This window comes from Bos indicus, chromosome 5, assembly GCF_029378745.1.
Source record: "Bos indicus isolate NIAB-ARS_2022 breed Sahiwal x Tharparkar chromosome 5, NIAB-ARS_B.indTharparkar_mat_pri_1.0, whole genome shotgun sequence".
NCBI classification, from domain to species: Eukaryota; Metazoa; Chordata; class Mammalia; order Artiodactyla; family Bovidae; genus Bos; species Bos indicus.
In genome coordinates this window covers 120,208,474-120,232,818 of record NC_091764.1, presented here as the reverse complement: position 1 = coordinate 120,232,818, position 24,345 = coordinate 120,208,474, and the positions used below count along the sequence as shown (strand labels likewise).

The following is a 24,345-nucleotide window of genomic DNA, read 5'->3' as shown; positions in this document are numbered from 1 at the left end:
ATGGCGAAGGTCAAAGGAGACTTGGCCCCTGCCATAGGGTTTATCTTTCAACGAGAAAAGTATCCCCAGGATTACCTGTGTAACTAAAAATGTTAAAAACGCCGACAGCCCAGCCCAGCCACTGCCCTGGGCCTCAGGCCACTGAAGGGGCAGCTCTTCCCTCTCGGGGGACACTCACCCCGCCCGCCTGGGCTCCAGCAGGGTAAGTAACACCTGCGTCCCGCTGACGAGGCAGAGCTCGGTCTGCACTCCATCAAACATGTTCCTCAGCAGCTGCTCCACGCACTCCTGCCTGTAGGACACGCACGCGGTCACGGCCCGGTGGGGAGACACACAGACCCCACCCCCACCAGAGGAGCAGCACCCTGAACCCCAGAGGGGCCCTACTTGGGGCTCACGCTGAGCACCCAGGGTCCTCAGGACACAGCTGCCCCAGGGCCCGCACTCTCTGGACCTGCCAGGAGACCCCCAGAGACCCCTCCCCTGAGGAAGAGGCCCATCAAGGTAACCCTGGGTAGGGGCGAGCTCCTGAGAAGTGATCAGAGGCAGCGGCATCCCTAACCCCCGCCCCCAGGCCCGCAGCGCTGCGGCCCACACTCACGACTCCAGCACCGTGAGGAGGGGGTCTGGCTGTGGAGCCTCCAGCAGCTGGCTGCCCTGCTCCCTGCCCAGCCGGATGATGTCACAGAGCGTCTGGGAAGCGTTGGACTGCCTCTGCAAGATGGGCACGCAGAGCCACCCTCAGGACCAGCCTCTGCCCACAGGGTGCAGACCTGGCCGCCCCTCAAGAGCGCACACTGGGCCTTGGTGGGCAAGTGCGCCCTGCAGACCCTGCTCCAGGTCTCTGCTTTAGATCAGTAAGTGGCTATTAATACACAGGGTGAGTCCTGTGAGCTAATGAAAACAGGAAAGTTACTACAGAGAACCCAGAGAACTCAGCTTTTCTATGGAAATACGAAGGCCCTGAAAACGCAGACTCTTTGACGCGGAGCACCGTGTGGGAGCACCGTGTGGGGTGAGGCTGAGGCAGACGAACAGCATCAGAGGAAGACTCAGCTGCCGGCTCCGAGCAGGCAGCATCACAGGCCCAACCCTGACGTGCGTGGCACAGGGGACGGGGCTGCAGGACGCATTCTATGGCTCTTTCAGGGCAAACGAGGGCAGCCAGGCGCCCCCAGGCCTGCGGAGGAGCCAGTCGGCACCCAGCGCTCACCCCAATCTGGAGCTCAGCAGCCCTTGCCCGCTGCCCGGTCAGCGCGTGGGCAGCACGGCCCACACAGCACAGCCAGGCAGTGGCCGAGGCAAGACCACGCTCTCCAGGCACGGAGAACGTGCGCAGCTGTCCAGAGTGGGGATGCCTCTCGGGCTCCACCCGACACCCACAGGGACACCACAGGAGAAGGGGGCCACCCCACAGGCTTCCTCCAGGGCTCAAGCCCTTGGACGCCCCCCTTGGGAGCAAGAAGCGGCCAGTGAGGACCGTCCCCGAGAGGGGTGCCTGGGCCAGAGGAGCAGCAGCTGTGAGCTGCCTGCAGAGCTGGGGGGCACGGAGCTGAGGGCAGCCTCGGACAGCAGCCCTCAAGAAACTCAGTCCTGCCAAGCCCCCAGGGGCAGATCCTGAGATGATCACAGTCTTATGAGAGACCCTGGGCAGAGGACCTGTGACCCTGGCCCATAAAAACTGAGATAAAAAATACTGTTACAAGCAATTAATGTTTGGGGTAATCTGTCACTTAGCCATAGATAACTAACACAATTCTTTTCAAACTGATTTTTTATAACATGTATGCTTTATGTTTTAGAGAAAAACTGTCTAGAAGTCAGTGCCTGATTAAAGGAAGAGGAGAACTCGTCAGTCCACATCTGAGGAGGAGTGGCCTGCCCTCAGACAGTGCCGGAGAGCGCCCGCAGCCGCCCTGAGCTGGGCTCCTGCCCCAAGGTGGCTCCGTGAGCCCCTACTCACGTCTTCATCCTGACTCGGATGGATCAGCTCCACGAGTCTCTGAATGGTCTTCTCTTCATTAAGCCACTGAAAGGGAAACGGAGGCGTGTCAGTGACCGCTCACATCTGACTGAATGGAAGGGAAGTCCAGGCTCTAGCACAGACACCTCACCACACCGGCATGTCCCCAGGCCCAGCAAGCACAGGCAGTGCCGAGTTCTGGAGTGACCCGAAGATGCCAAGAGGAGGGAGGCCCCGTCCACATGCGCCCGTGGTTCACTCGAGCACTGCTCACAGGACACCCCCGCGGCAGAGCCAGGAGCCCCTTGCTGGGGCCTGGGGGTGCGCTCCCGCACACAGCCCAGCTGCTCCCAGCGGCACTTGGGCCTTCCAGAGCAGCCCGGCTCCTCCCCACACTTCCTTATCCACAACAGGCTCAACGTGTCCAGGGCAGGGCTCCCACCAGCTCCTAACAATGCTGATGTTCACGCCGTGCTAACCAAGCCACAGCAGCTCCTAGAGTTCGTTCTTGGTGGGCGGCTGTTCCGTGATGAAGTGAGCTATGAACCTGAGAGTGGCACCTGTCAACGCCAGGAGCTGGAGACTGGCCAGAAGGCCGGCGGCTTACTCATCCTACTTTAAACTACAAACACAGCCTGCCGATCAACAGCTTACAGTGACTGGCACAGATCTCCTGGGCTCCCCGGCCGAGCGCCCTCTCTTTTCTGGGAAGCCCAGGGAGCCGTGGGGGGCGCCTCACTGCGAGAGCGTCAGGACCGACAGCAGGCCAACTCCAGTCTGCGTGAACTCTCTACGTGGAGCCCGGAAGGCGAGTGCTTCCTCTCGGGCAGGCGCCTGGGCGCAGGACGAGCGCCCAACAGAGCCCTGGCAGCCTCCTGGTGGGGAGGTGCAAGAAAGGCAGCCCCCTTCTGCTCTCTGCTCATGAATGGATCGAGGCAAGACAAGAGAACAGGTGCAGAGGACAGACCCCGCCTCAAACACAAGCCACCATGAGAACCTCTGAGGGCCCAGCCAGGAGGGAAGGTCTTGCTGGGTGGAAAGCCGGGTGCTGGGCACCCCAGTGCTGCTCCGCCAGCCCCCGCCTCCCTACGCCAGGCGCTCAGTCCACAGGCAGAGGAGCTGCAGACCGCGCAGACGGGGAGGAGGAGCCCACACACTCACGTGCAGGACTTCCTGCCGGAGCCCGACAGGCTCCACGCAGCTGACCAGGCGCAGCAGCAGGTCCATGAGGGCCGACGTGCCGATGTGCTTCAACACCAGGCTGATGAACTTGTCCTTTTTCCTCAGGAACGCAATCACCTGCAACCAGATGAACCCTGAGAGGCGAGCGGGGCAAGCCCTGACCCTAGGAAACACTGTCTTCCCCCGAGAACTGCCACAGAAAGATTCATTTTCAGCAACACTGAGCAGAAATAATGGAAAGACGTGGAAAGAGTTGTAAGAAAGACGCCCTCAGTGACAGGCAGAGACCTGAGCACAGACAAGTCCAGGAGGCAGTGGGGAGCCTGAGAGGGTCCTGGGCTGGTAGAATTTCCCCCACACAGCCTGGGCACTGATGGGGCCCAAACACCTGAGTGAGATGGCACAGTGACCACTCCATATGCACTGCCTCAGGTCTTCCCAGCAGAAATGACCAGTGCAGAAAGAGCTGACAGTCCCTGGACACGAGTCACAAATCCGGAAAGCTGACAGGCCCCATAGATGGCAGAAGGGACAGGACAGGAGGGTGGAGGGGCAGCTGGCGGGTGGCTGAACACAGATGGCTGGGAAGGGCCCATGAAGAGGTCTTCTTGACCACCGAAGAAAGGGGCCTGCGAGTTCAGGCCACTGCACTGAGGCAGACCCAGGGCTCTACCGGGGCCATGGGGACATGCGGGAGGCAGGGGGTCCCAACCATCCTCATTCTGGAAGTGAAGCGGGGAGGAGAGGAAGGAGGAGGAAGAGAGAGAAGAGAGGCGATGGGGAGCGGGCGGACTGGTATTTGAAAAGAGAGAAACAGGAGGCAGCAAGATGGCTCCAGGAACACCCCTGTGCACCTACAGACATTGTTACAAGAGCACATCAGGAACAAGTTTATGCCAAATTCTATAAATTTTAAAAGATAAATTTCTTTGAGAAACACACTTATGTAAACTGACAGAAAAAAAAAAAAAACCAAACTGGAGTTCTAGGGTGTCAAGAGAAACAAAATCTATAATTAAAAGCGTCCCCATACAGAAAACTCCAGACTGCAGTGGCTTTACTAGAGAATTCTGTCAAACATTTGAAGAAAAATATCCCCATCTTATGCAGGACTCCTCCGGGGAACATAAAGTGAGAGAATATGCCCCATATCATTGTATGAGGACATAAAATCTTGGTTCCAAAACTTGCTGTGGGCACTTGAAGAAAAGGCAGTGATGGAAGGACCCACTGTCGTGCACTCTGCTCAGCGCTCTCGAACGGCCCGTGTGGGCAAAGAAGCTGAGTGGACGCATGTATGCGCACGCTGCTTTGCTGTGCGCCTGAAACTAACACAATACTAAACCAACTATACCCCGATAAAAGTTTTCTTTTAAAGGAAATTATAAGCCAACCTCACTGATGGAAACAGATAAAAAATTCTTTAAAAAAAAGGCAATATGAAAAAAAGCATAATGTATCACCATCAAGTTGAATGTATTCCAGGAAATCGACAATTATCTTAGTAAAGTTTCTCAATAAAAAGACAGAATAACATGAAAATATAAAGCACCTAAGAATAAACATGACAAAAAATATTTAAGACTGATTCCCTGAGAACGAGGTTACTGAGAGAAATTAAAGAAGCCCCAACTTCTCAGCTTTTCCCTACAGTACAAAAGCAGCCACAGATAATATGTAAATAAATGGGAGGTGATGAAATTCCAGTTGAGCTATTTCAAATCCTAAAAGATAATGCTGTGAAAGTGATGCTCTGTCTGCACTGGTCATTTCTGCTAGGAAGACCTGAGGCAGTGCATATTGAGTGCTGCACTCAGTATGCCAGCAAATCTGGAAAACTCAGCAGTGGCCACAGGACTGGAAAAGGTCAGTTTTCATTCCAATCCCAAAGAAAGGCAATGCCAAAGAATGCTCATACTGCTAAGTCACTTCAGTCGTGTCCGACTCTGTGTAACCCCATAGACAGCAGCCCACCAGGCTCCCCTGTCCCTGGGATTCTCCAGGCAAGAACACTGGAGTGGGTTGCCATTTCCCTACTACCACATAATTGCACTCATCTCACAAGCTAGTAAAGTAATGCTTAAAATTCTCCAAGCCAGGCTTCAGCAATACGTGAACCGTGAACTTCCAGATGTTCAAGCCGGTTTTAGAAAAGGCAGAGGAACCAGAGATCAAATTGCCAACATCCGCTGGATCATCGAAAAAGCAAGAGAGTTCCAGAAAAACATCTATTTCTGCTTTACTGACTATACCAAAGCCTTTGACTGTGTGGATCACAATAAACTGTGGAAAATTCTGAAACAGATGGGAATACCAGACCACCTGACCTGCCTCTTGAGAAATCTGTATGCAGGTCAGGGAGCAACGGTTAGAACTGGACATGGAACAAAAGACTGGTTCCAAATAGGAAAAGGAGTACATCAAGGTTGTATACTGTCACCCTGCTTGTTTAACTTATATGCAGAGTATATCATGAGAAACGCTGGGCTGGAAGAAGCACAAGCTGGAATCAAGATTGCGGGGAGAAATATCAATAACCTCAGATATGCGGATGATACCACCCTTATGGCAGAAAGTGAAGAACTAAAGAGCTTCTGGATGAAAGTGAAAGAGGAGAGTGAAAAAGTTGGCTTAAAGCTCAACATTGAGAAAACTAAGATCATGGCATCTGGTCCCATAACTTCATGGCAAATAGATGGGCAAACAGTGGAAACAATGTCAGACTTTATTTTTTTGGGCTCCAAAATCACTGCAAATGGTGATTGCAGCCATGAAATTAAAAGGCGCTTACTCCTTGGAAGGAAAGTTATGACCAACCTGGACAGGATATTAAAAAGCAGAGACATTACTTTGTCAACAAAGGTCCGTCAAGTCACGGCTATGGTTTTTTCCAGTGGTCATGTATGGATGTAAGAGTTGGACTATAAAGAAAGCTGAGCGCAGAAGAATTGATGCTTTTGAACTGTTGTGTTGGAGAAGACTCTTGAGAGTCCCTCGGACTGCAAGGATATCCAATCAGTCCATCCTAAAGGAGATCAGTCCTGGGTGTTCATTGGAAGGACTGATATTGAAGCCGAAACTCCAATACTTTGGCCACCTGATGCGGAGAGCTGACTCATTTGAAAAGACCCTGATGCTGGGAAAGATTAAGGGCAGGAGGAGAAGGGGACGACAGAGAATGAGATGGTTGGATGGCATCACCGACTTGATGGACATGGGTTTGGGTGGACTCCGGGAGTTGGTGATGGACAGGGAGGCTTGGCGTGCTGTGGTCCATGGGGTCATAAAGAGTCGGACACGACTGAGCAACTGAACTGAACTGAAAACAATAAAGCTTCTATAAAATAATACAGAGTATCTTTATGATTTTGAAGTAGATAAAAGTTTAACGGACAAAACAAACAAAAAAACCAACCATAAATAAAGAGTTATGATTTGCACTACATGAAAATCAGATACTCTGTTGATTAAAAAATAGAGTAAAAACCAAAAAAAAAAAACAAAAACCCAACCCCAAAAACCAGCAAACAGAGTAGGAAATGATGTTTGCAACACAAAATCAACAAAGGGAGAATTCCCTAGCAGTCCAGTGGTTCAAACTTGAGATTCCATTGCCAAGGGCATAGGTTCAATCTCCGGTAGGGGAATAAAGATCTGGTAAGCTATGTGGCACAGCCGAAAAAAAATCAGAGGACTTGTATCCACAAAATAGACAACTGCTACAAATGAAAAGAAAACAGAGAGGCTGAAAGAAAATGGGCAAGAGATCTCACACAAAAAATATCCAAATGGCTGATTAATATACAAAAAGGTGCTCATCCTCAGCAGTCACCGAAGTGATGCAAATTAAAACCACAATGCTGTTATCTACAACTATCAGAAAAGCTGAAGTAAACCGACTGATCCCATTAAAGGCTGGAGAGGAAGTGCAGCAGCAGGAACCGTGCTCTGCTGCTGGGACTGCAAACAGCCTCAGGCACTTTCACTTTAGCCACGCATGCTGCCCACCTGATGTAACACCAGGAGAAAGGAAGTCTTCATGCTTCCGAGACTCACAATGCAGTGCTTACAGAACCAACACGCTGTCTGGGGTTTGTTCTGAAACTGAGTACTGGGGACGGTGAGCAGGGGCGGGAGATGAAAGACTGACATGCTGGCTCCTGAAGCGGGCGCTGGGCAAGGCGCCTGCACACTGCACAGCCGTTCCGGGACGTGTGCGGTGCATGGTGCCGAAGCATGCCAGGGCGGTCTGGGGCAGGCGCACCCGTCGTGCCCAGAAGAACCATGTTCCAGCTCAGTGAGGTGAGCTCACCCCACGCTCTACAGGAACCTGTAACTGGCATTCGTTTCATTTTTTGGCTGCACCACGCGGCTTACAGATCTTAGCCACCTACAGTGGACACAGAGTCCTATCCACTGGACAGAGGAGAACTTCCTTTTATTTATTTGAAACAACAAGTGCCCTAGACACAAAGAAGTGATCCCCAGGTGGCGCCAGTGGTAAAAAGTCCACCCGTCAGTCAGGAGACGCAGGTTCCACCCAAGTCAGGAAGATTCCCCAGGGAAGGAGATGCTACCACTCCGGTATTCTCGCCTGGAAAATCCCATGGACAGAGGAGGCTGGCTATAGTCCATGGGGTTGCAAAGAGCTGGGCACGACTGAGAACCCGTGCATGGTATAAACACAGATGCAACAGCAGGAATCCTACGGTCCTAGCACGACGCAAGCAGGGCCTGGGCCTCACGGTGGGACCGGTCAGCGAGAGGGCAAGCCGGCCTCGCCTGGGGCCTGTGCCCCTCGCGAACAGCGCTAGTGCTGCTCATCCAGAGCAGGCCCGCGGCCCTCTCTCGGGAAGCCAGCTTCTTCATCCACCCCGGCTCCCACAGCAGCAGCGACGCGGCTCCAGGTGTGTCCCTCGGAACAGTCAGAACCGCCCTCCACGCATCAGCCGAGCCTCCCTCCCAAAGCATGTGGGCTGGGCGGATGATTACCTGTTCAGTTTTTCTTGCAATGAGATTACCAATGGTCTTGCTGAAGAAACTGGCGAGCAGAGGATTGAGGGGCGGCTCACGGTCCAGGAAGTTGTAAAGAACGTTCAGCAAAGTCTCATCCCCTCCCAGCCTGTCGTTGATTTGTGGCACGTCGCACGTCAGTAGCTCACAGGCTGTGTTCGGGTATCTGCAGGGGCACAGAGCAACAGCTGGGTGCGAACTGGACTTCTCCACTGCTCAGGAAGCTCCTTAACAGTCTTCTCTTAGGAAGCAGCTCCACAAGCAAAAACCAAAATGGCTAGACCTCACAATAGAATAAAAATGTGATTATTCTGTGACCAACCAGCATTTTTCACTATAAGCTCAACGTTTAATCATCCTTTCCGCTGACTCCTTATACCCTCATCCTGACATCCTACATTTTCAGACTCTGTTTGTGTTTTCTATGGAGCCTCTTGCAGCCTTTCGGCCTCTCCTCCGCCCTCCACTCTCCCGCCAGGCCTCTCACGTGTGTCAGGTCGTCCTTCCCTCTCCACGCGCTGCTCACCCCACACAGCAACCAGCACAGACCCGGCCTGTTCCCAGACTGAAGAGCCCCCGTACCACAGCTTATGCAGCACCAGGGCACGTGCTATGCGGATTATTATTAAGAAGTGCTGTCTTACTGCATCTCACTGTTGACTACACCGGCTGTCTTGCTGTCCACACTGTTAGCTGAACCCAGGGGAGGCAAGGCGCGAGTGCGGAGGCTGGAAGAAAGCTCAAGGAGCCGTAGGAACGGCAGACGCGTTTATTCCTTCCTGACAGGCACAGCTGCCGGAGCAGCAGACACATGGTGGTCTCTCCTCTTGCTGTTGCCCCAGTGGACAGTCGTGATGCAGCCATAACGTAGCCATAACCCGGAGGCCAGGGCTTTTCAGGTGGAGCTTATGTATGTTTACAGAATACAAGTGGCCCGTGGCCAGGTGGGTGCATCGTGCCGTGCACATGTGGTAAGTGATCTCAGCTGCTACACAACCGTGCGTTTACAAACGTGGGGGACAGGGCTGGGCTCAGAGAGCCTGACCACCGCCATTTTGGCTAACTGGCTACTTCCCTACAAATATATGTTAAAATGCATTATTCCTTTGATAAAAATGATCAGACAGAACACAGTCCTGATCCCAGCATGTATCACCTCGTACCACTGTGTTCCCTGCCTGACCCTCTCACAGACACGGGCCGGACAGGCCTACCTGACGCCCCGCGGCATCCAGAGCCCGCCTCGCGGTGCAGTGACAAGGCCTGTGCACACGCCGCCCGGGACCCGCTGTGTAGCCTCAGGCACGTGACTGAGTCTCTTGGAGCCTGAGCTGCCACATCCAAACATGGGAGCTGAGAGTCCACCCTCCCCAAGGCTGTGCACAGAGCAGAGCCTGGCACACGGGCAGCCCCGGATCAAGGTCAGCCGCAGCGACCCTCCAGCTCGCAGAAGCCACCCAGAGGGCCCCAAACTAAGGCGCTCACTGTGGGTTAAGAGGCTCCAGAGGAAACAGATGATGGAGCGCACAGCCAACCAGGTGCAGAAGGGGCGGAGGCAGGGCCATCAGCGTGGCTGTGGGGCAGGTGCTCCTGTTAGCCCGGGGGGCAGAGGCCCCACAGAGGGCCCACCCCATCGAAGACGATGCCTTCGAACTGCGGTGCTGGAGAAGACTCTAGAGAATCCTTGGAGAGCAAGGAGATCAAACCAGTGAATCTTAAAGGATATCAGTCCTGAATATTCACTGGAGGGACTGACGACGAAGCTCCAATACTTTGGTCACCTGATGCGAAGAGCTGACTCACTGGAAAAGACCCTGATGCTGGGAAAGATTGAGGCAGGAGGAGAAGGGGACGACAGAGGATGAGATGGTTGCATAGCATCATTGACTTGACATGAGTTTGAGCAAACTCCTGGAGAGAGTGAAGGACAAGGAAGCCTAGCGTGCGGCAGTCCACAGGGTTGCAAAGAGTCAGACACCACTGAGGGAGTGAGCAAGCACACACACACCTCCCCCAGGTTAGGAAGCGCAGGTTCAAACAGCAGCTGATGAGGGAAGCTCGGGGCAGTCAAGAAACGATGGTGCAGCCCTGGAGCAGGGGCCTTAATGGTGTTCCCTCATTCAGTCGTTTCCTCCTCTTTGCGATCCCAAGGACATGCCACGCTTCCCTGTCCTTCATCTCCCGGAGTTGGCTCAAATTCATGTCCAATGAGTTGGTGATGCCATCGAACCATCTCGTCCTCTGTCGTCCCCTTCTCGTCCTGCCTTCAATCTTTCCCAGCATCAGAGACTTTTCCAGTTAGTTGGCTCTTCCCATCAGGTGGCCAAAGTATTGAAGCTTCGGCTTCGGCGTCAGTCCTTCCAATGAATATTCAGTGTTCATTTCCTCCAGGATTGACTGGCTGGATCTCCTTGCAGTCCAAGGGACTCTCAAGAGTCTTCTCTAACATCACAGTTCAGAGACATCAATTCTGCAGCACTCAGCCTTTTTTACTGCCCAGCACACACAACTATACATGACTACAGGGAAAACCATAGCTTTGACTAGACGGACCTTTGCAGGCAAAGTAATGTCTCTGCTTTTTAATATGCTTTCTAGGTTGGTCACTGCTTTTCTTCAAGGAGCAAGCATCTCCTGCTAAAGGGATACACAACAATACCTTTGAGCTCTTCAGCAGAACTAAGCTCCCACCCCACCCCCAGATGGATGACAGTAACTTCAGGCTGAGCCCAAGATTTCTGGAACTCTGCCCTGTTACCTCACCACCAACCAAAGAGAAGAAAGCACCACACCCCGCAGCCCTCACCTCAAATTTGCCTATAAGCTTCTCCCCTAAAACTACTGGGGAGTTTAGGGCTTTTGGGCACTGATGCCAAGCAGGGCCCTCTAGGTCTCCCAGGCAAGGAGGCCTTTTTGTCCCCCACTTCCTTTAGACAAAGCATCAGTTCTTGGCTCAGTGGTAAAGAATTTGCCTGCTGACACAAAAGACACAGGTTTAATTCCTGGGTTGGAAAGATCCCCTGGAAAAAAAAATGGCAACCCACTCCAGTATTCTTGCCTGGAAAATTCCATGGACAGAGGAGCCTGGTGGGCTCTAGTCCATGGGGTCCCAAAGAGTCAGACACGACTGAGTGCACGCGCACAGCCTTCTTACAGACAAGACTGCGGCTTCCGTGCCCTTCTTTGAGTTCCAAAAGGCAGAACAGTTACTAATCAGAGGAGCAGCAGCCAGGAAACCACGTGAAACAAGACTAAAGGGTCCAGAGAGGCCCATAAAAGATTAGGAGACGGCCCCCAGAGGCCCTGCATACAAGACCCTGATCTTGTCAGCAACCCCACTCCTTAGAGATTGCAGAAGAAAGAATGCAAGACTGTTTCGGCTCTGGTCCTTATCACAGACCCCTGCCTGACTACACAATCTCTCCCGACTCACCAGGAAGTGGGGGCACAGTCCCTGAGGCACTAGCCTATTGAGCGTTCCCCTTTTGCCTGGCAAAGTAATAAAGCCATTTCCCTGGTGGTTCAGACGGTAAAGAATCTGCCTGTAATGCAGGAGACCGGGTTTGATCCCTAGGTCGGGCAGATCCCCTGGAGAAGGGAATGGCTACCCACTGCAGTATTCTTGCCTGGAGAGTGCCATGGACAGAGGAGCCTGGTGGGCTACAGTGCATGGGGTCGCAGAGTCCGACACGACTGAGCGAGTAACACTGTCCCTTTCTTTTCCTTCTCCTCCGCAACTCTGTCTTCATATTTCTGTTTGGCAATGGTGCACAGAGAGCCAACATTTTGGCAACAGCACAAGCCACCTATTATTGCTCAGCCCCACAGTAAAACACATCTCTCTGCTCCAACCTCTGACGTTTCAGTCTGGCCTCACAGTGCTTCGTGCACAGGAGCCGTGCTCTGTGCACTCAGAGAGGCCTCGGTGCAAACAGTGGTCCCCAGGCAGGCGGAGAGCTTGCTGCAATGAGACTCCCTGCTTCTGTTTGCTTTGTTTTGTATGTATTTATTACTAATTTCTCCCAAACTCTTTGACTTTAAAGTTCTCCTGGATTATTGGTGCCACTTCTGAGATCCCCCTGTCCTGACCCAGGGGATAAAGTCCTGGGAAACTGCAGAGCAACAAAGTTAGAAAAGGCCCTAGGAGGCCCTTGAGGAAACTGGGGGCCTGTGGCATCAGACCTCTCAGCAGCATGGCTGGAGTCAGGAAGAGAAGGCGTGAGTGAGCCGCGTGCACGTCTCCATGAACACAGGCCGCCCCGGCCCTGGGAGCCCCGCAGGGACCCTCTGTCAGAGCCGCCACCCTCAACGGCGAGCCGTGAGGGGACTCAGGATGAGAGTGCACAGGATGTGACCAAGACAGCGGAAGGGCAGGTCAGAGGAGTGGAGCGTGAGCCCAGACCCCGCACCTTCCTAGGCACAGAGAGGCGCTCAATCCACAACGTGAGTCGTCTGGTCTTCTTTAATGAACAGCAATCATCTGAAGTTCTGACTACCTGGTCTTTGTTGGAAAAACTCCTACACATCTTGGCTCCTCACTCGCCTCTTCAGAGGTGTCCCTGAGTTATCGGGGAGTCCTCTCCCCAGGGTTTAAAGTCTTCAGAGAGTCCACCAAGTAAAATGTAATTCTCGGCTTTTAAGTTGTACCTTTTTTTTCAGTTGACAAAGACAACCCTAGAGTCTTCAAAACAGCAGGAGAACCATGTCCAGCCTGGACGTGACCCGGCAGAGCCAGCCCGAGGGAGAAGGGTACACTCAGGAGACTGTCAGAGAACAGAACTTGCCAGGGGCAGCAAGCGAAAGAGAGAAGAATGAAACCCAGGAACACAGGAGGTGGCCGCAGCAATTACCGGGTAAGGAAGCAGAGTCCAGGGCCGTCACGGCGGAGGCTCCCGGGGCCTCTGCACGCCTCTCTGTGGCCTGCCCGGCTGCTCCCCAGGCGCTCCCCGCAGCTCGGTGTCCCCCTCTGTGCTGCCCTGCAGGGCGGGGTGGGGGTGCGGGGAGACCTTCCTGGGCTGCCGGGCCCAGCCCTGCTCCCCACAAGCACGCAGGTCTGTGACTTGGGAAGAGGAAGGCCTCCTCCACCCATCGCCACACCACTGAGTCAGAAACAACAGTGTGAGCTTGGCATCCACCTGCGGACTCTTTCATCTCATTTCTCAAATGGCCCAAAGCTCGGCAGGCAAACCGCACGGGAACCTTAAGAAAGAGCCAGAAGCATCCTCAGGAATCTCGGGCCAGCTCCCGGCCCCAGGCTGCTGCACAGGGCCCCAGCTGCATGGAGCTCCTCTGGCATTAGAGCAGCTGACCACTCAGGGTGGCCCCTGGGCCCCGCAGCTCAGAGGCACCCCTACTTCCCGGACAGGTCTCTGCATAATCCAGCCTGCAGCCAGCGGGCTGACGCGGCCGTCAGGGTGGCCACGGGGGCAGCCGTCTGGAGGCTGAGATGAGGGGGCTCCTGCCCACCGCGCTCACGCCCAGCTCACCGGGTGCTGCCACACACCCTGAGGGCCACACGGATTGGCTCGACAGAGACCCATGGCTGAGAGCCTGCAACAGGTCCAATCTGTACCCTCGGCACCTCTGAAAAATAATCCTGACCCCCCACCCTCTTCCAGCTACTACCTCATCCATCTACCCAGCCTATTTCTCTTTTCAAAAAGTATATTTAATTTTAACTAAAAGCAAACTAATCTTTGATAAGCAAGTTAATTTTAAAATTAACTTTTAAATTAAAAAGGTTGTTCTTTTTTTAACAGGCGACATGCACACATGCTTTAACGACTCAGCATGATCAGGCTCCTGAGGAAGAGCCTGCATCCCCACTCGCAGGCCATACTGCTGGGACGGTCACCATAGCCTCTTGGCACCTTCTCTACTATTCACCTCCATGTTTCCAAATAAAACACAAACACACATCTTCAGCAACTGCAGACATCACGAACTGACCTCCTGTGTGACGCTAGGGCTCTCACACCAGCCGGCCCGTCCAGCCCACCGCCCTCTCCCTGCCTCTATAAAATTAGACCACAATTGTTAATTAAATCCCTATCTGGGGCTGCCCTTTCTGTATAAGCATGCAAACACCAGCCCGTCTGCTTACTTGTATGCGTCCCTGCCCAGAGCGGCAGGTCTCCTTGTTGCCTTATCTGTGCTCGCCAACTGCCGATCTCCTCAAACTCTGACTGTAAAGCTCCCCCGGTCTCTACTGCCGCGCTGGGACCCTCTACCCAGAAGCACAACCAGCCAGCCAGCCCTCCTCCCCATCCCACTGCTGCCAGCGCCTGACAGGAGACCCCCGCTCGGGCAGCAACAGGGCCCATTCGGGAGCAAAAGAGTGAAAGGAATGGGGTCACTAGTGGCGACGCGGACATAAGGCCAGGCACATCTCAGGAGGCGGCCTGACAGCCTCTGACCCGCCACACCGCGCCCTGGCTCCTCCACGAGCAAGCCCCTGCCTCTCTCTGGAGCACTCCAGTCAGACGGGTGTGCAGACCACAGCCCTGACCGCGCCCCCGCCCTCATTGGCTCATCCTGCTTTATTTGCCTCCTGAGTCAGCAAAAACATTCTACAGATGGTCAGAGAGTAACTGTCTTAGAGGGTTTGTGTTGTCACAGACAACAGGTCATAGGTGTATCCAAGAAGACTTACTGACGAACACTGAAATGTGGGTTTTGCCATTTTCAGGTAAATGTTTACAATTTTTTCATTTTTTTCCCAACCATTTAAAAATGTAAAACCATTCTCAGCTGGCAGGTCCTACAAAAACAGGATCTGACCTCAGGCCATAACTCCCTAGCCCATTCTAAGACGTGACAACACACGCCGACCCCAGTGGCCACGTGAGCAGCTGAGGGCACCCTGTCTGCCCTGACTCCCCGTGCCACTAACCCCTGCTCCTGCACGTCCCAGAGTCTGAGTGGGACCCGAGCGGCACCCTCAGAGTCAGAGGCCAGTGCTGGGCCCTTCCTGCCCCCCGAGGCCCCGCCGTTCACACTCCTGTGTCCGCACCCAGCCCCGGTCCCAAGTCCTCACTCGGTCCCCTCTGTCATCTCCTAAGGTCACAACTCTGTCTTAACGTCACCCGTCGGGACAACTGACACAGAATGCTTCCTCCTGGCAGAAGGCCCCAAGTCAAGTGGCCACGTGCCACCCATCGCCGGGGACTGGCCGCTTCACCAGGCCGAGCATACGCGCCCGTCTCTGTCAGGGCTCAGCCTTTTTCTAGCATTTCCCCAAAACGCTTCAACGTGCTGCACTGCTGCTCATTACCACCCAGGGTGAGGAATCACACACAGGGACCCAGACCTTAAACATCACAGAGACAAAGCCCGCCAGTGGCTCTCCTCACACGTAGGGTGGGGTCAACACTCAGGGTCAGCTGCTCCCTTCAAAAGCTCGGCCCCGGCCGTCCTCAAGCCCTGCCCGCTGCCCCCGAGCGCAGCCCGGCCCGGTACCCACTTGAAGCGGGCCCTCTCCTCCAGGTCCAGGGCCGGGTCCTGAGTCACGAGGCCCACCAGCTCCTCCATGCTCTGCCGCCGGCACAGGAAGTCCAGCAGCTTCCGGTTCTGGGCCTTGCACTCCTGCAGGATGTCTTCTCCGTCCATCAGCTCCCGCAGCGTCACGCCCTCCTTATCCAGCAGCTTGTCAACGTGCGACATGGCGCTCAAGTCAAACTTCCAGAACATGGTGCTGGCCACAGAGCTGCAAGCAGACAAGAGGGTCACTTCCCCCAGCCTGTGCACGTGGGCCTCAGCCACCCTGCAGCCGAGTCCCAAGTCCACGCTGGCTGGCCTGGGCTGCAGGGGGTGCCCCCACTGGCCGCCCCCGCCTCCTCCCCTCTCGCTGGAGCTCCTGCTCACGGCCCCGTGCCCGAGGCCGCATATACCTTTCCCCGTGTCAGACAGCAGATACCCCTCCACCCAGAGAGTTCACAACTCACAAACCTCCTCCCAGTGTCCACCTCCCTCCTCAATCAACACTGCCCACTGTTCCCAGATGTCTCCGAATCATGTACTTTTTAAATTTTCTGTATACTATCTTTGAAAAAACTTTCTGGTTGAGGAGAGACAGCCCTTCCTGTGCAGCCAACTCAGAGCAGCAAAGCATTTCCAGGAGCGCATCTCCAGCCTAAAGGCTGAACCCCAGGCCCCACCCCCCTGCCCCACTGCAGGCCCACAGGCCAGGAGACCCCTTCCTCTGCTTTCATCATCCCAGCACCAGGGACCAGGGACCAGGCAAGCAGAAGCCGCACACACAGCTTAAAGCCTGCCAAAATTATCCAAGCAAGCTGGGCCTAAGCAGCTCCCCCTGCCCAGCCTCGCCTTTCACACGGAAACCCCACAGGGGCCACAGCCTCAGCCCCTCTCTCCTGCCTCTTCTGCCTCCTGACCCCCGGGCTTCCCTACTTGCCCCGCTGAGGTCCGGGCCGCCCGCCTCCAGGACCCAGGAGGGCAACAAGCTTTGCTCTCCTGTCTCTCCGCCGCTGCCCCCACCTCCCTGCCCCCGTCCTGTCCCCTTGCTGGGTGGAAAGGGCTGCCCCTGAAGCCCCTCCTCCACTTGCACACCAAGGCTCTACACTCCCCACCTCGGGCTTCTCGCCCAGCAGCCCTCAGGCCACAGCCCCACCCCGTCTCCAGGCCTGGCTCTTTGTGCCTGGACTATACAACGTGTGACCACTCAGCAAGTCCCTGTGGCAGTCTGTGAGCCTAGGCTGGTTTGCAGCAAAGTTTTCCATGTCGGATACAAAATGAAAAACCTAAGCCTGTACTTTTTAAAAATTCATCAATTATTTATTTTTGCGTCGCTGCACTGGGTCTCGGTTGCCTTTCTCTAGTTGCAGCCTCAAGCCTCTTCCCTCTGCGGTGGCTTCCCTTGCTGCGGAGCACGGGGCGCCGCGCAGTCTAGAGTGCGGGCTCAGCAACTGTGTTAGGCTCAGCTGCTCTTCACATGTGGGATATTCCTGGACCAGGGATCAAGGCTGTGTCGACCTGCACTGGCAGGTGGATTCTTAGCCACTGTACCACTAGGGAAGGCCTCAAAGTCTGTATCTTTAACCAAGTTAAACCTGTATTTTGAGATTATGAATCTTTTCAGTGTTAAATCACTATTTACAAAATCATGATGACAGATGGGGGATTTATCTGATCTAATATTTTTATTTGGAAGAGTAAAGGACTCCCCACACGACAGGAAGCCCTAGTTTGTGTGGGTGAAGCCCACCTCTCAGAACCCCATGACACCAGCCCCTCAGCTGTCCAGCCATGCCCTCCACAGCCTCTTGTCTTTGCTGCATTAAACTCCCTTTCCCGAAACAGACATCTTCATGCTCCTCTCACGGCGGCGTTAAAGCCCGTCTGGCCCCAAAGGCCCACCGCTCGCCAGGGCGCTGTCCCGAGTGTGCCTCCAGGTCCTCTGGGGACTCCCCGCTGCCCCCCAGCTCCACCCTTGCCACAAGTACGCCACGTGTCTCCCGACACAGACCGCGCTCTGCCCCTACCCGCTGCACACGCTCCTGTGCTCAGGCCCTTCACTGGCGAAAATCCCCCCTGCCCGCCAGACGCAGACGCAGGGCACTTAAACACTCAGGGCAGGGGCTCCACAAGTCAACCCGCACTCGATTTCCATCTAGGTCCTAACATCTTCCTTATTTCTCTTGTGAGGAGTGCAGATGAGTATCTGCAGCGTTAGTGACAGACTCTAGGGGGCCAGAAAAAACAACTGCTAGATGGGCCTTCAGGACAAGACTGCTGCCCCCACACATCAGGCGCCCTCTCTCCTGAAGCCCTACAGAATGGCCTGTGCACGTGGACAGCACACAATCCAGGGAGGCAGACCCCCACCTAACCAGGGCTTTTTATCCAAACAAGAACTTGCCGAGCAGCGCAGCCAGAGGTGGTCTCTGCGTCCTGTTCTCAGCCAGAGTGGCCGAGAGTCCCACACTAACACAGCACGCCGTTCCCCTAGTTCACACTGGCCACATCCTGCAGCGTCCTTGTACTGTCCACATATCTGTATCTGCACACTTAAAGTGTTTCTTTTCTAAACAGCACACAATTGATATGGTCTTGCTTGGTTATTCTGTTATTCTTTGCCTTTTAATTAAAGTACTTAGATTATTTAATGTAACATGGTTGGGTTTAAGTAATTTGAAAAAAATACAACACACTTTTATGACAAAAATAAAGCCTCTTAATAAATTAGAAATAGAAGGGAACTTCCTGCACCTAATAAAGGGCATCTACAGAACACCTACAGCTATCAGCACGCTTAATGTGCTGAAAAGACTGCATGTTTTCCTTCTAAGATTGGAATAAGAAACTGAGCACGTCTATTCTAGATCCTATTCAAGATCTACTTCTATCCAAGGTAGTACCAGAAGACAAGGGAAAAAAACACATACAGGTTAAAAAAGAATAAGTAAAATTGTCCTTACTCTCAGATGACATGACTGTGTAAGCAGAAATGCCTAAGAAATCTGCACGGAAGAGAGCTACTGGAATTAATGAGTGAACCTAGCTAGCTTACCAGTTACAAGATCAATATCCAAAAAGGAACTGTATCTCAATATACTAGCAATAAAAAATTTTTAACTTCTGCTGTGCTGTGCTTAGTCGCTCAGTCGTGTCCGACTCTTTGCAACCCTGTGGACTGTAGCCCGCCAGGCTCCTCTGTCCATGGGGTTCTCCAGGCAAGAATACTGGAGTGGGTTGCCACACCCTCCTCCAGGGGATCTCCCCAACCCAGGGATGGAACCCATGTCTCCTGCACTGCAGACAGATTCTTCACCAGCTGGGCCACTAGGGAAGACCATGTTAAGACATGGGTTTTTCTTAAACTGGTTTACTGATTCAATGCAATCCCAAATAAATTCTAGCAGATTTTTAAAAATAGAAATGGACAAGTTGCTACTAAAATGTATATGGGAAAAAACCCAGGAGAACCAAAGCAATTTTGAAAAGAAAGAACAAAATTGGAGTGCTAACACCGCCTGATTTTAAGGCTTCCTATAAAGTGAGACTACTCAGGAGAGTGTGGTTCTAGTGGTTCAGCAGAACAAAACAGAGAGACTAGATGAAGACCAACACACACACACGGCCAACTGACTTTCACTAAGTGTACCACAGCAATTTAACGGGGAAAGGATAATCCTTTTTAACAAATAGCTCTGGAAAGTTGAGTATCTATATATAAATCAGACCTCAACCCTTACCTCACATCATACATGGATCACAGACTTAACTATAAACACTAACACTAAAATCTTTAGAAGAAAACTTAAGAATAAAATATTTGTAAACTTGTGATAGATAAGACACAAGGAAAAACAAACTATTATTATTATTTATTTATTTTTGCTCAAAAAACAGAAGACACGCTTACAGAAGGAAACGAAATGGTGGGCTGCAGCTGTGCTGGCATCTTCAGGAAACAGCAGCAGTGCTCCAGGGCAGCTCAAGCAGACGCGAAAGACGGGAAAGAAGCGGAGGCCCAGGAGGGCCTCAGGCGAACAGAACGGAAGACCTGTAAGCCTCCTCTCCAAACCCAAGAAAGAGAAATCTTCTTCCAAGAAGGAGCTGGTTGGTAGTGATCTTGAAGAGACAGCTAGCACTGTAAGTCTTCCCAAAAGGAAGAACTCTTTCCCCAAAGGGGAACCAGACAATGACCCTGAAGAGTCAGGAAACAAGAGTGATCCCAAGAAAAAGAGGAAATTCTCTCCCAAAGAGAAGCCACTCAGCAGTGGGCCTGAAGAGGCTGCTACAGCAAGAGCTGTGGCTGCAAGAAGAAGAAAAAGCTCTGAGAGCCATCCCAGGAAAATCAGAGCAGACGTCTCCCTAATGGGCCATAACTTGCAGACAGAGTTTCCAACCCACCCCGACAGCCCAATAAAAATAAAAACATCTGATAAACAGGACTATATCAAAATTGAAAACTTCCTGCTCTTTAAATGATACCATTAAGAAAATACAGATAAATCACAGAAAGGGAGAAAGTATTTGCTCTCTATATCTGATAAAGCATTCTTTTTAAAAAAAATAATTTTATTTGTTTTCATTTTTGGCTGTGCTGGGTCTTCACTGCTACGCGGCTTTTCTCTACTTGTGGAGAGCAGGGGTGTGCGGGCTTCCCACCGCGGGGGCCCTGCTCGTTGCGGAGCAGGGGCTCTAGGGCTCTGGGCTCAGCGCTGCGGCTCCAGGGCTCTGCAGTCTGGCGCATCAGCTGTGGTGCACTGGCTGAGTTACTCCGCAGCAGTGGGCTCTTCCCAGACCAGGGATAGAACCCATGTCTCCTGGAGTAGCAAGCAAATTCTATATCACCAAGCCACAAGTCTCTAACAAAGCATTCTTAATGAGTTAACATGAAGAACTTTTATAAAGCAATAATATAAAAAACACTCAACTAAAAACATGCACAGGGGCTTCCCTGGTGGTCCAGCGGTTAAGACTCTGTGCTCACAACGCAGGGGGCCTGGGTTTGATCCCTGAACAGGGAGCTAGATCCCACATACTGCAACTGAGGGTTCACACGCTGCAACTAAGACTAATATTTTTTTAACAAATGGACAGAAGATCTGAACACTTTGCAAAAAGATATAAAAATAGCCAATAAGCACATGGAAAACTATCACCGTTGTTATCGGAAAAGTACGCCAAGGGGCGCCACTCCAACAGCTGAGATTAAAATGCTGTCAACAGCACGGTCCACGCGGACGCAGGGCAGAAACTCCCGCACTGTGAGCAGGACTGTAAAATGGCATGACCACCCTGCAGAACTCTTTGCCAGTTTCTTATAAAGTTAAGCATACACTTACCATGTGACCCAGCAATTCCAATCCCAGGTATTAACTTTAGAGAAATGCAATCATAAATCCAAACAAAGACGCCTTGTAAACGAAGGTTCACAAATGCCTTATTCATAATAGCCAAACACTGGAAGCAGCCCAAATACCCACCGACAGATGAGAGATAAGTGATGCCATTCCTACAACGGAAGACTACTCAGCAGAGAGGAGCAAGCACCTCTGTGAGGACAGATGAAGCTAAAAACCCTGGTGAGTAAAGAAGCCGGACACGAAAAAGCAAAGCTAAATCATTCCATTTATATGCAACTTTAAGCACAGCGAACTGAACCCATGGTGCCAAGGAGACGAGAGGCTGCTCAGGGTCACAGGCTACAGGCAAGAGCAACAAGACAGAGTTGTGGGGGCGATGTCGAAACACCCTGCATCTTGACCATGGCGGTGTATTTATTAAAATTCACAGAACTGCAAACATAAAATGAGTCCACTTACTGTATGTAAATTATACCTCATATAATATTTTTATCACTTTTTTTTGGCTGCACAGCACGGCACGCAGAATCTTAGTTTCCTGATCAAGGATCGAACCAGCGTCCCCTACAGTAGAAATATGGAGTCCTAACCAATGGAGCACCAAGGAAATCCCTCAATATTATGTTTTTGTAATATTCTTTTTTTTTGGTAGTATTCTTAACAGTGGTTAAGAACCTCTTACACTATTGGTGGGAATGCAAACTAGTACAGCCACTATGGAGAACAGTGTGGAGATTCCTTAAAAATCTGGAAACAGAACTGCCATATGACCCAGCAATCCCTGCTGGGCATACACACGGAGGAAACCAGAATTGAAAGAGACACGTGTACCCCAATGTTCATCCCAGCACTGTTTATAATAGCCAGGACATGGAAGCAACCTAGATGTCCATCAGCAGATGAATGGATAAGAAAGCTGTGGTACATATACACAACGGAGTATTACTCAGCCATTAAAAAGAATACATTTGAATCAGTTCTAATGAGGTGGATGAAACTGGAGCCTATTATACAGAGTGAAGTAAGCCAGAAAGAAAAACACCAATACAGTATACTAACGCATATATATGGAATTTAGAAAGATGGTAATGACAACCCTGGATGCGAGACAGCAAAACAGACACAGATGTATAGAACAGTCTTTTGGACTCTGTGGGAGAGGGTGAGGGTGGGACGATTTGGGAGAATGGCATTGAAACATGTATAATACCATATGTGAAACGAATCGCCAGTCCAGGTTCCATGCATGATATAGGAAGCTTAGGGCTGGTGCACTGGGATGACCCAGAGGGATGGGATGGGGAGGGAGGTGGGAGGGGGGTTCAGGATGGGGAACACGTGTACACCCGTGGCAGATTCATATCAATGTATGGCAAAACCAATACAATATTGTAAAGTAATTAGCCTCCAATTAAAATAAATACATTTATATCAAAAAAAGGGGGGGTAGAAAGAAAAAAAAAACAGAACCTGCCTGACAATATAGAAGATACAGGTTCAATCCCTGATCCGGGAAGATCCCACATGTTGCGGGGCAACTAAGCCAGTGCACAACTACTGAGCCCACGTGCCGCCGTGAAGGAAGCCTCGCACCCGGAGCCCAGTCACGGCACGAGAAGCCGCCGTGAGCACGGAGCACTGCAAGCAGAGAGCCGCCCCTGCTCACACCGCCCAGAGAAAGGCCGGGCGCAGCCACGAGCAGACACAGCGCTGCACGCAACAGTCACAGAGGTCAAGAAACCGTTAGAAAAAAGACTTAAGGCTAAATGCTGCTGCTAAGGCGCTTCAGTTGTGTCTGACTCTGTTCGACCCCAGAGACGGTAGCCCACCAGGCTCCCCCGTCCCTGGGATTCTCCAGGCAAAGAACACTGGAGTGCGTTGCCATTTCCTTCTCCAATGCATGAAAGTGAAAAGTGAAAGTGAAGTTGCTCAGTCGTGTCTGACCCTCAGCAACCCCATGGACTGCAGCCTACCAGGCTCCTCCGTCCATGGGATTTTCCAGGCAAGAGTACTGGAGTGGGGTGCCATTGCCTTCTCCGTAAGGCTAAATGCTGCTGCCGCTAAGTCACCTCAGTCGTGTCCGACTCTGTGCGACCCCATAGACGGCAGCCCACCAGGCTTCCCCATCCCTGGGATTCTCCAGGCAAGAACACTGGAGTGGGTTGCCATTTCCTTCTCCAATGCATGAAAGTGAAAAGTGAAAGTGAAGTCGCTCAGTCATGTCCGACTCTTAGCGACCCCATGGACTGCAGCCTACCGGGCCCCTCCATCCATGGGATTTTCCAGGCAAGAGTACTGGAGTGGGGCACCACTGCCTTCTCCGGTAAGGCTAAATAGTGACAAAAGAGCTATAAAGCCAAGTGCAAGATTTAGAAAGGATTCATAAATTGGAGAGGCTTACTATAAAATAACCTGCAATTTACAAAAACATCTATAGGGTTTCAGTAACAACAACAGAAAACAGACTCCCTCAGGGCCCCTTCCGCCTCTCCGTCTGCAGCCTGACCTCAGCCTCACCCATATTCAATGGTCTTCTTCATGGAGACGGCAAACCACCACCCACCACTCCCACCCAGAATCGCCACAAAACTGCTACTAAAACAAGCTTTGCATTATCCAGTAACAAGATAAGGAATCCTAACATATCCTTTTTCCAAAAACTTGTTTATGCACTCTGGGCTGTGCCCGGTCTTGCCTGCTGCACAGGCTCTTCTCCACCTGCAGTGAGCAGGGGCTGCTCCTCAGCGCGGCGTGTGGGCTCCTCACTGTGGTGGCTTCTCTCGCTGTGGTGCACAGGCTCCCGGGCAATGAGGACTTCACAGGTGCAGCTCTCGGGCTCTAGAGCAGAAGCCCAGGAGGGCGGCACACAATCTTAGCTGTTCCAAGGCACATGGGATCTTCCCAGAGCAGGGATCAAAACTGTGTCTCCTGCATTGGCAGGCAGATTCTTTACCACTGAGCCACCAGGGAAGCCCACGAATCCTAATATATCCTTCAATCACTACTCACATTTTTAAGTAAAATAGAGCAGAGGTCAGAATTTTGGGGCACGTCAATCAGGAGAGGACATGCCTCTCCTGATTAGGACAGTTGTCCTACTGAAGGAAAGCAAAGATCCTATAAAGCTTGAAAAGTCAAACACCCATAACAAAGGGTCTTAAGTTCAAGGTCATACACACACACACACAAAATAGAATGTGTAACTTTTAATCAGGAGTAAAACAAAAATAATCTATCCGACGGAAAATAGAAAAGGAGATATAAAAACAGGGAAGTACTAGTAAAGGAAAATGTGAAACAAAATGGTAGAAATTAATACTAACATACAGCACTGTAAATCAACTATACTTCAAT

The 24,345-nt window shown here is 52.1% G+C and overlaps 1 protein-coding gene across 9 annotated transcripts in view; it reads right to left on the bottom strand.

Moving 5' to 3' along the window:
* Window positions 1–24,345, bottom strand: part of PPP6R2 (protein phosphatase 6 regulatory subunit 2) — a 62,046-nt gene that overhangs the window by 16,438 nt on the left and 21,263 nt on the right. For 8 of the 9 annotated variants that reach the window (XM_070790676.1, XM_070790670.1, XM_070790674.1 and 5 more), the window contains 6 exons: window positions 15,621–15,863; window positions 8,138–8,324; window positions 3,125–3,262; window positions 1,964–2,029; window positions 602–714; window positions 179–292 (listed from right to left, as the gene is read on the bottom strand). In XM_070790676.1, the coding sequence (XP_070646777.1) occupies window positions 179–292; window positions 602–714; window positions 1,964–2,029; window positions 3,125–3,262; window positions 8,138–8,324; window positions 15,621–15,847 (845 nt within the window). In that variant the 5' untranslated portion in view covers window positions 15,848–15,863. The remainder of the gene's footprint in view (window positions 1–178; window positions 293–601; window positions 715–1,963; window positions 2,030–3,124; window positions 3,263–8,137; window positions 8,325–15,620; window positions 15,864–24,345) is intronic. The other variant, XM_070790679.1, reaches the window with a different exon arrangement.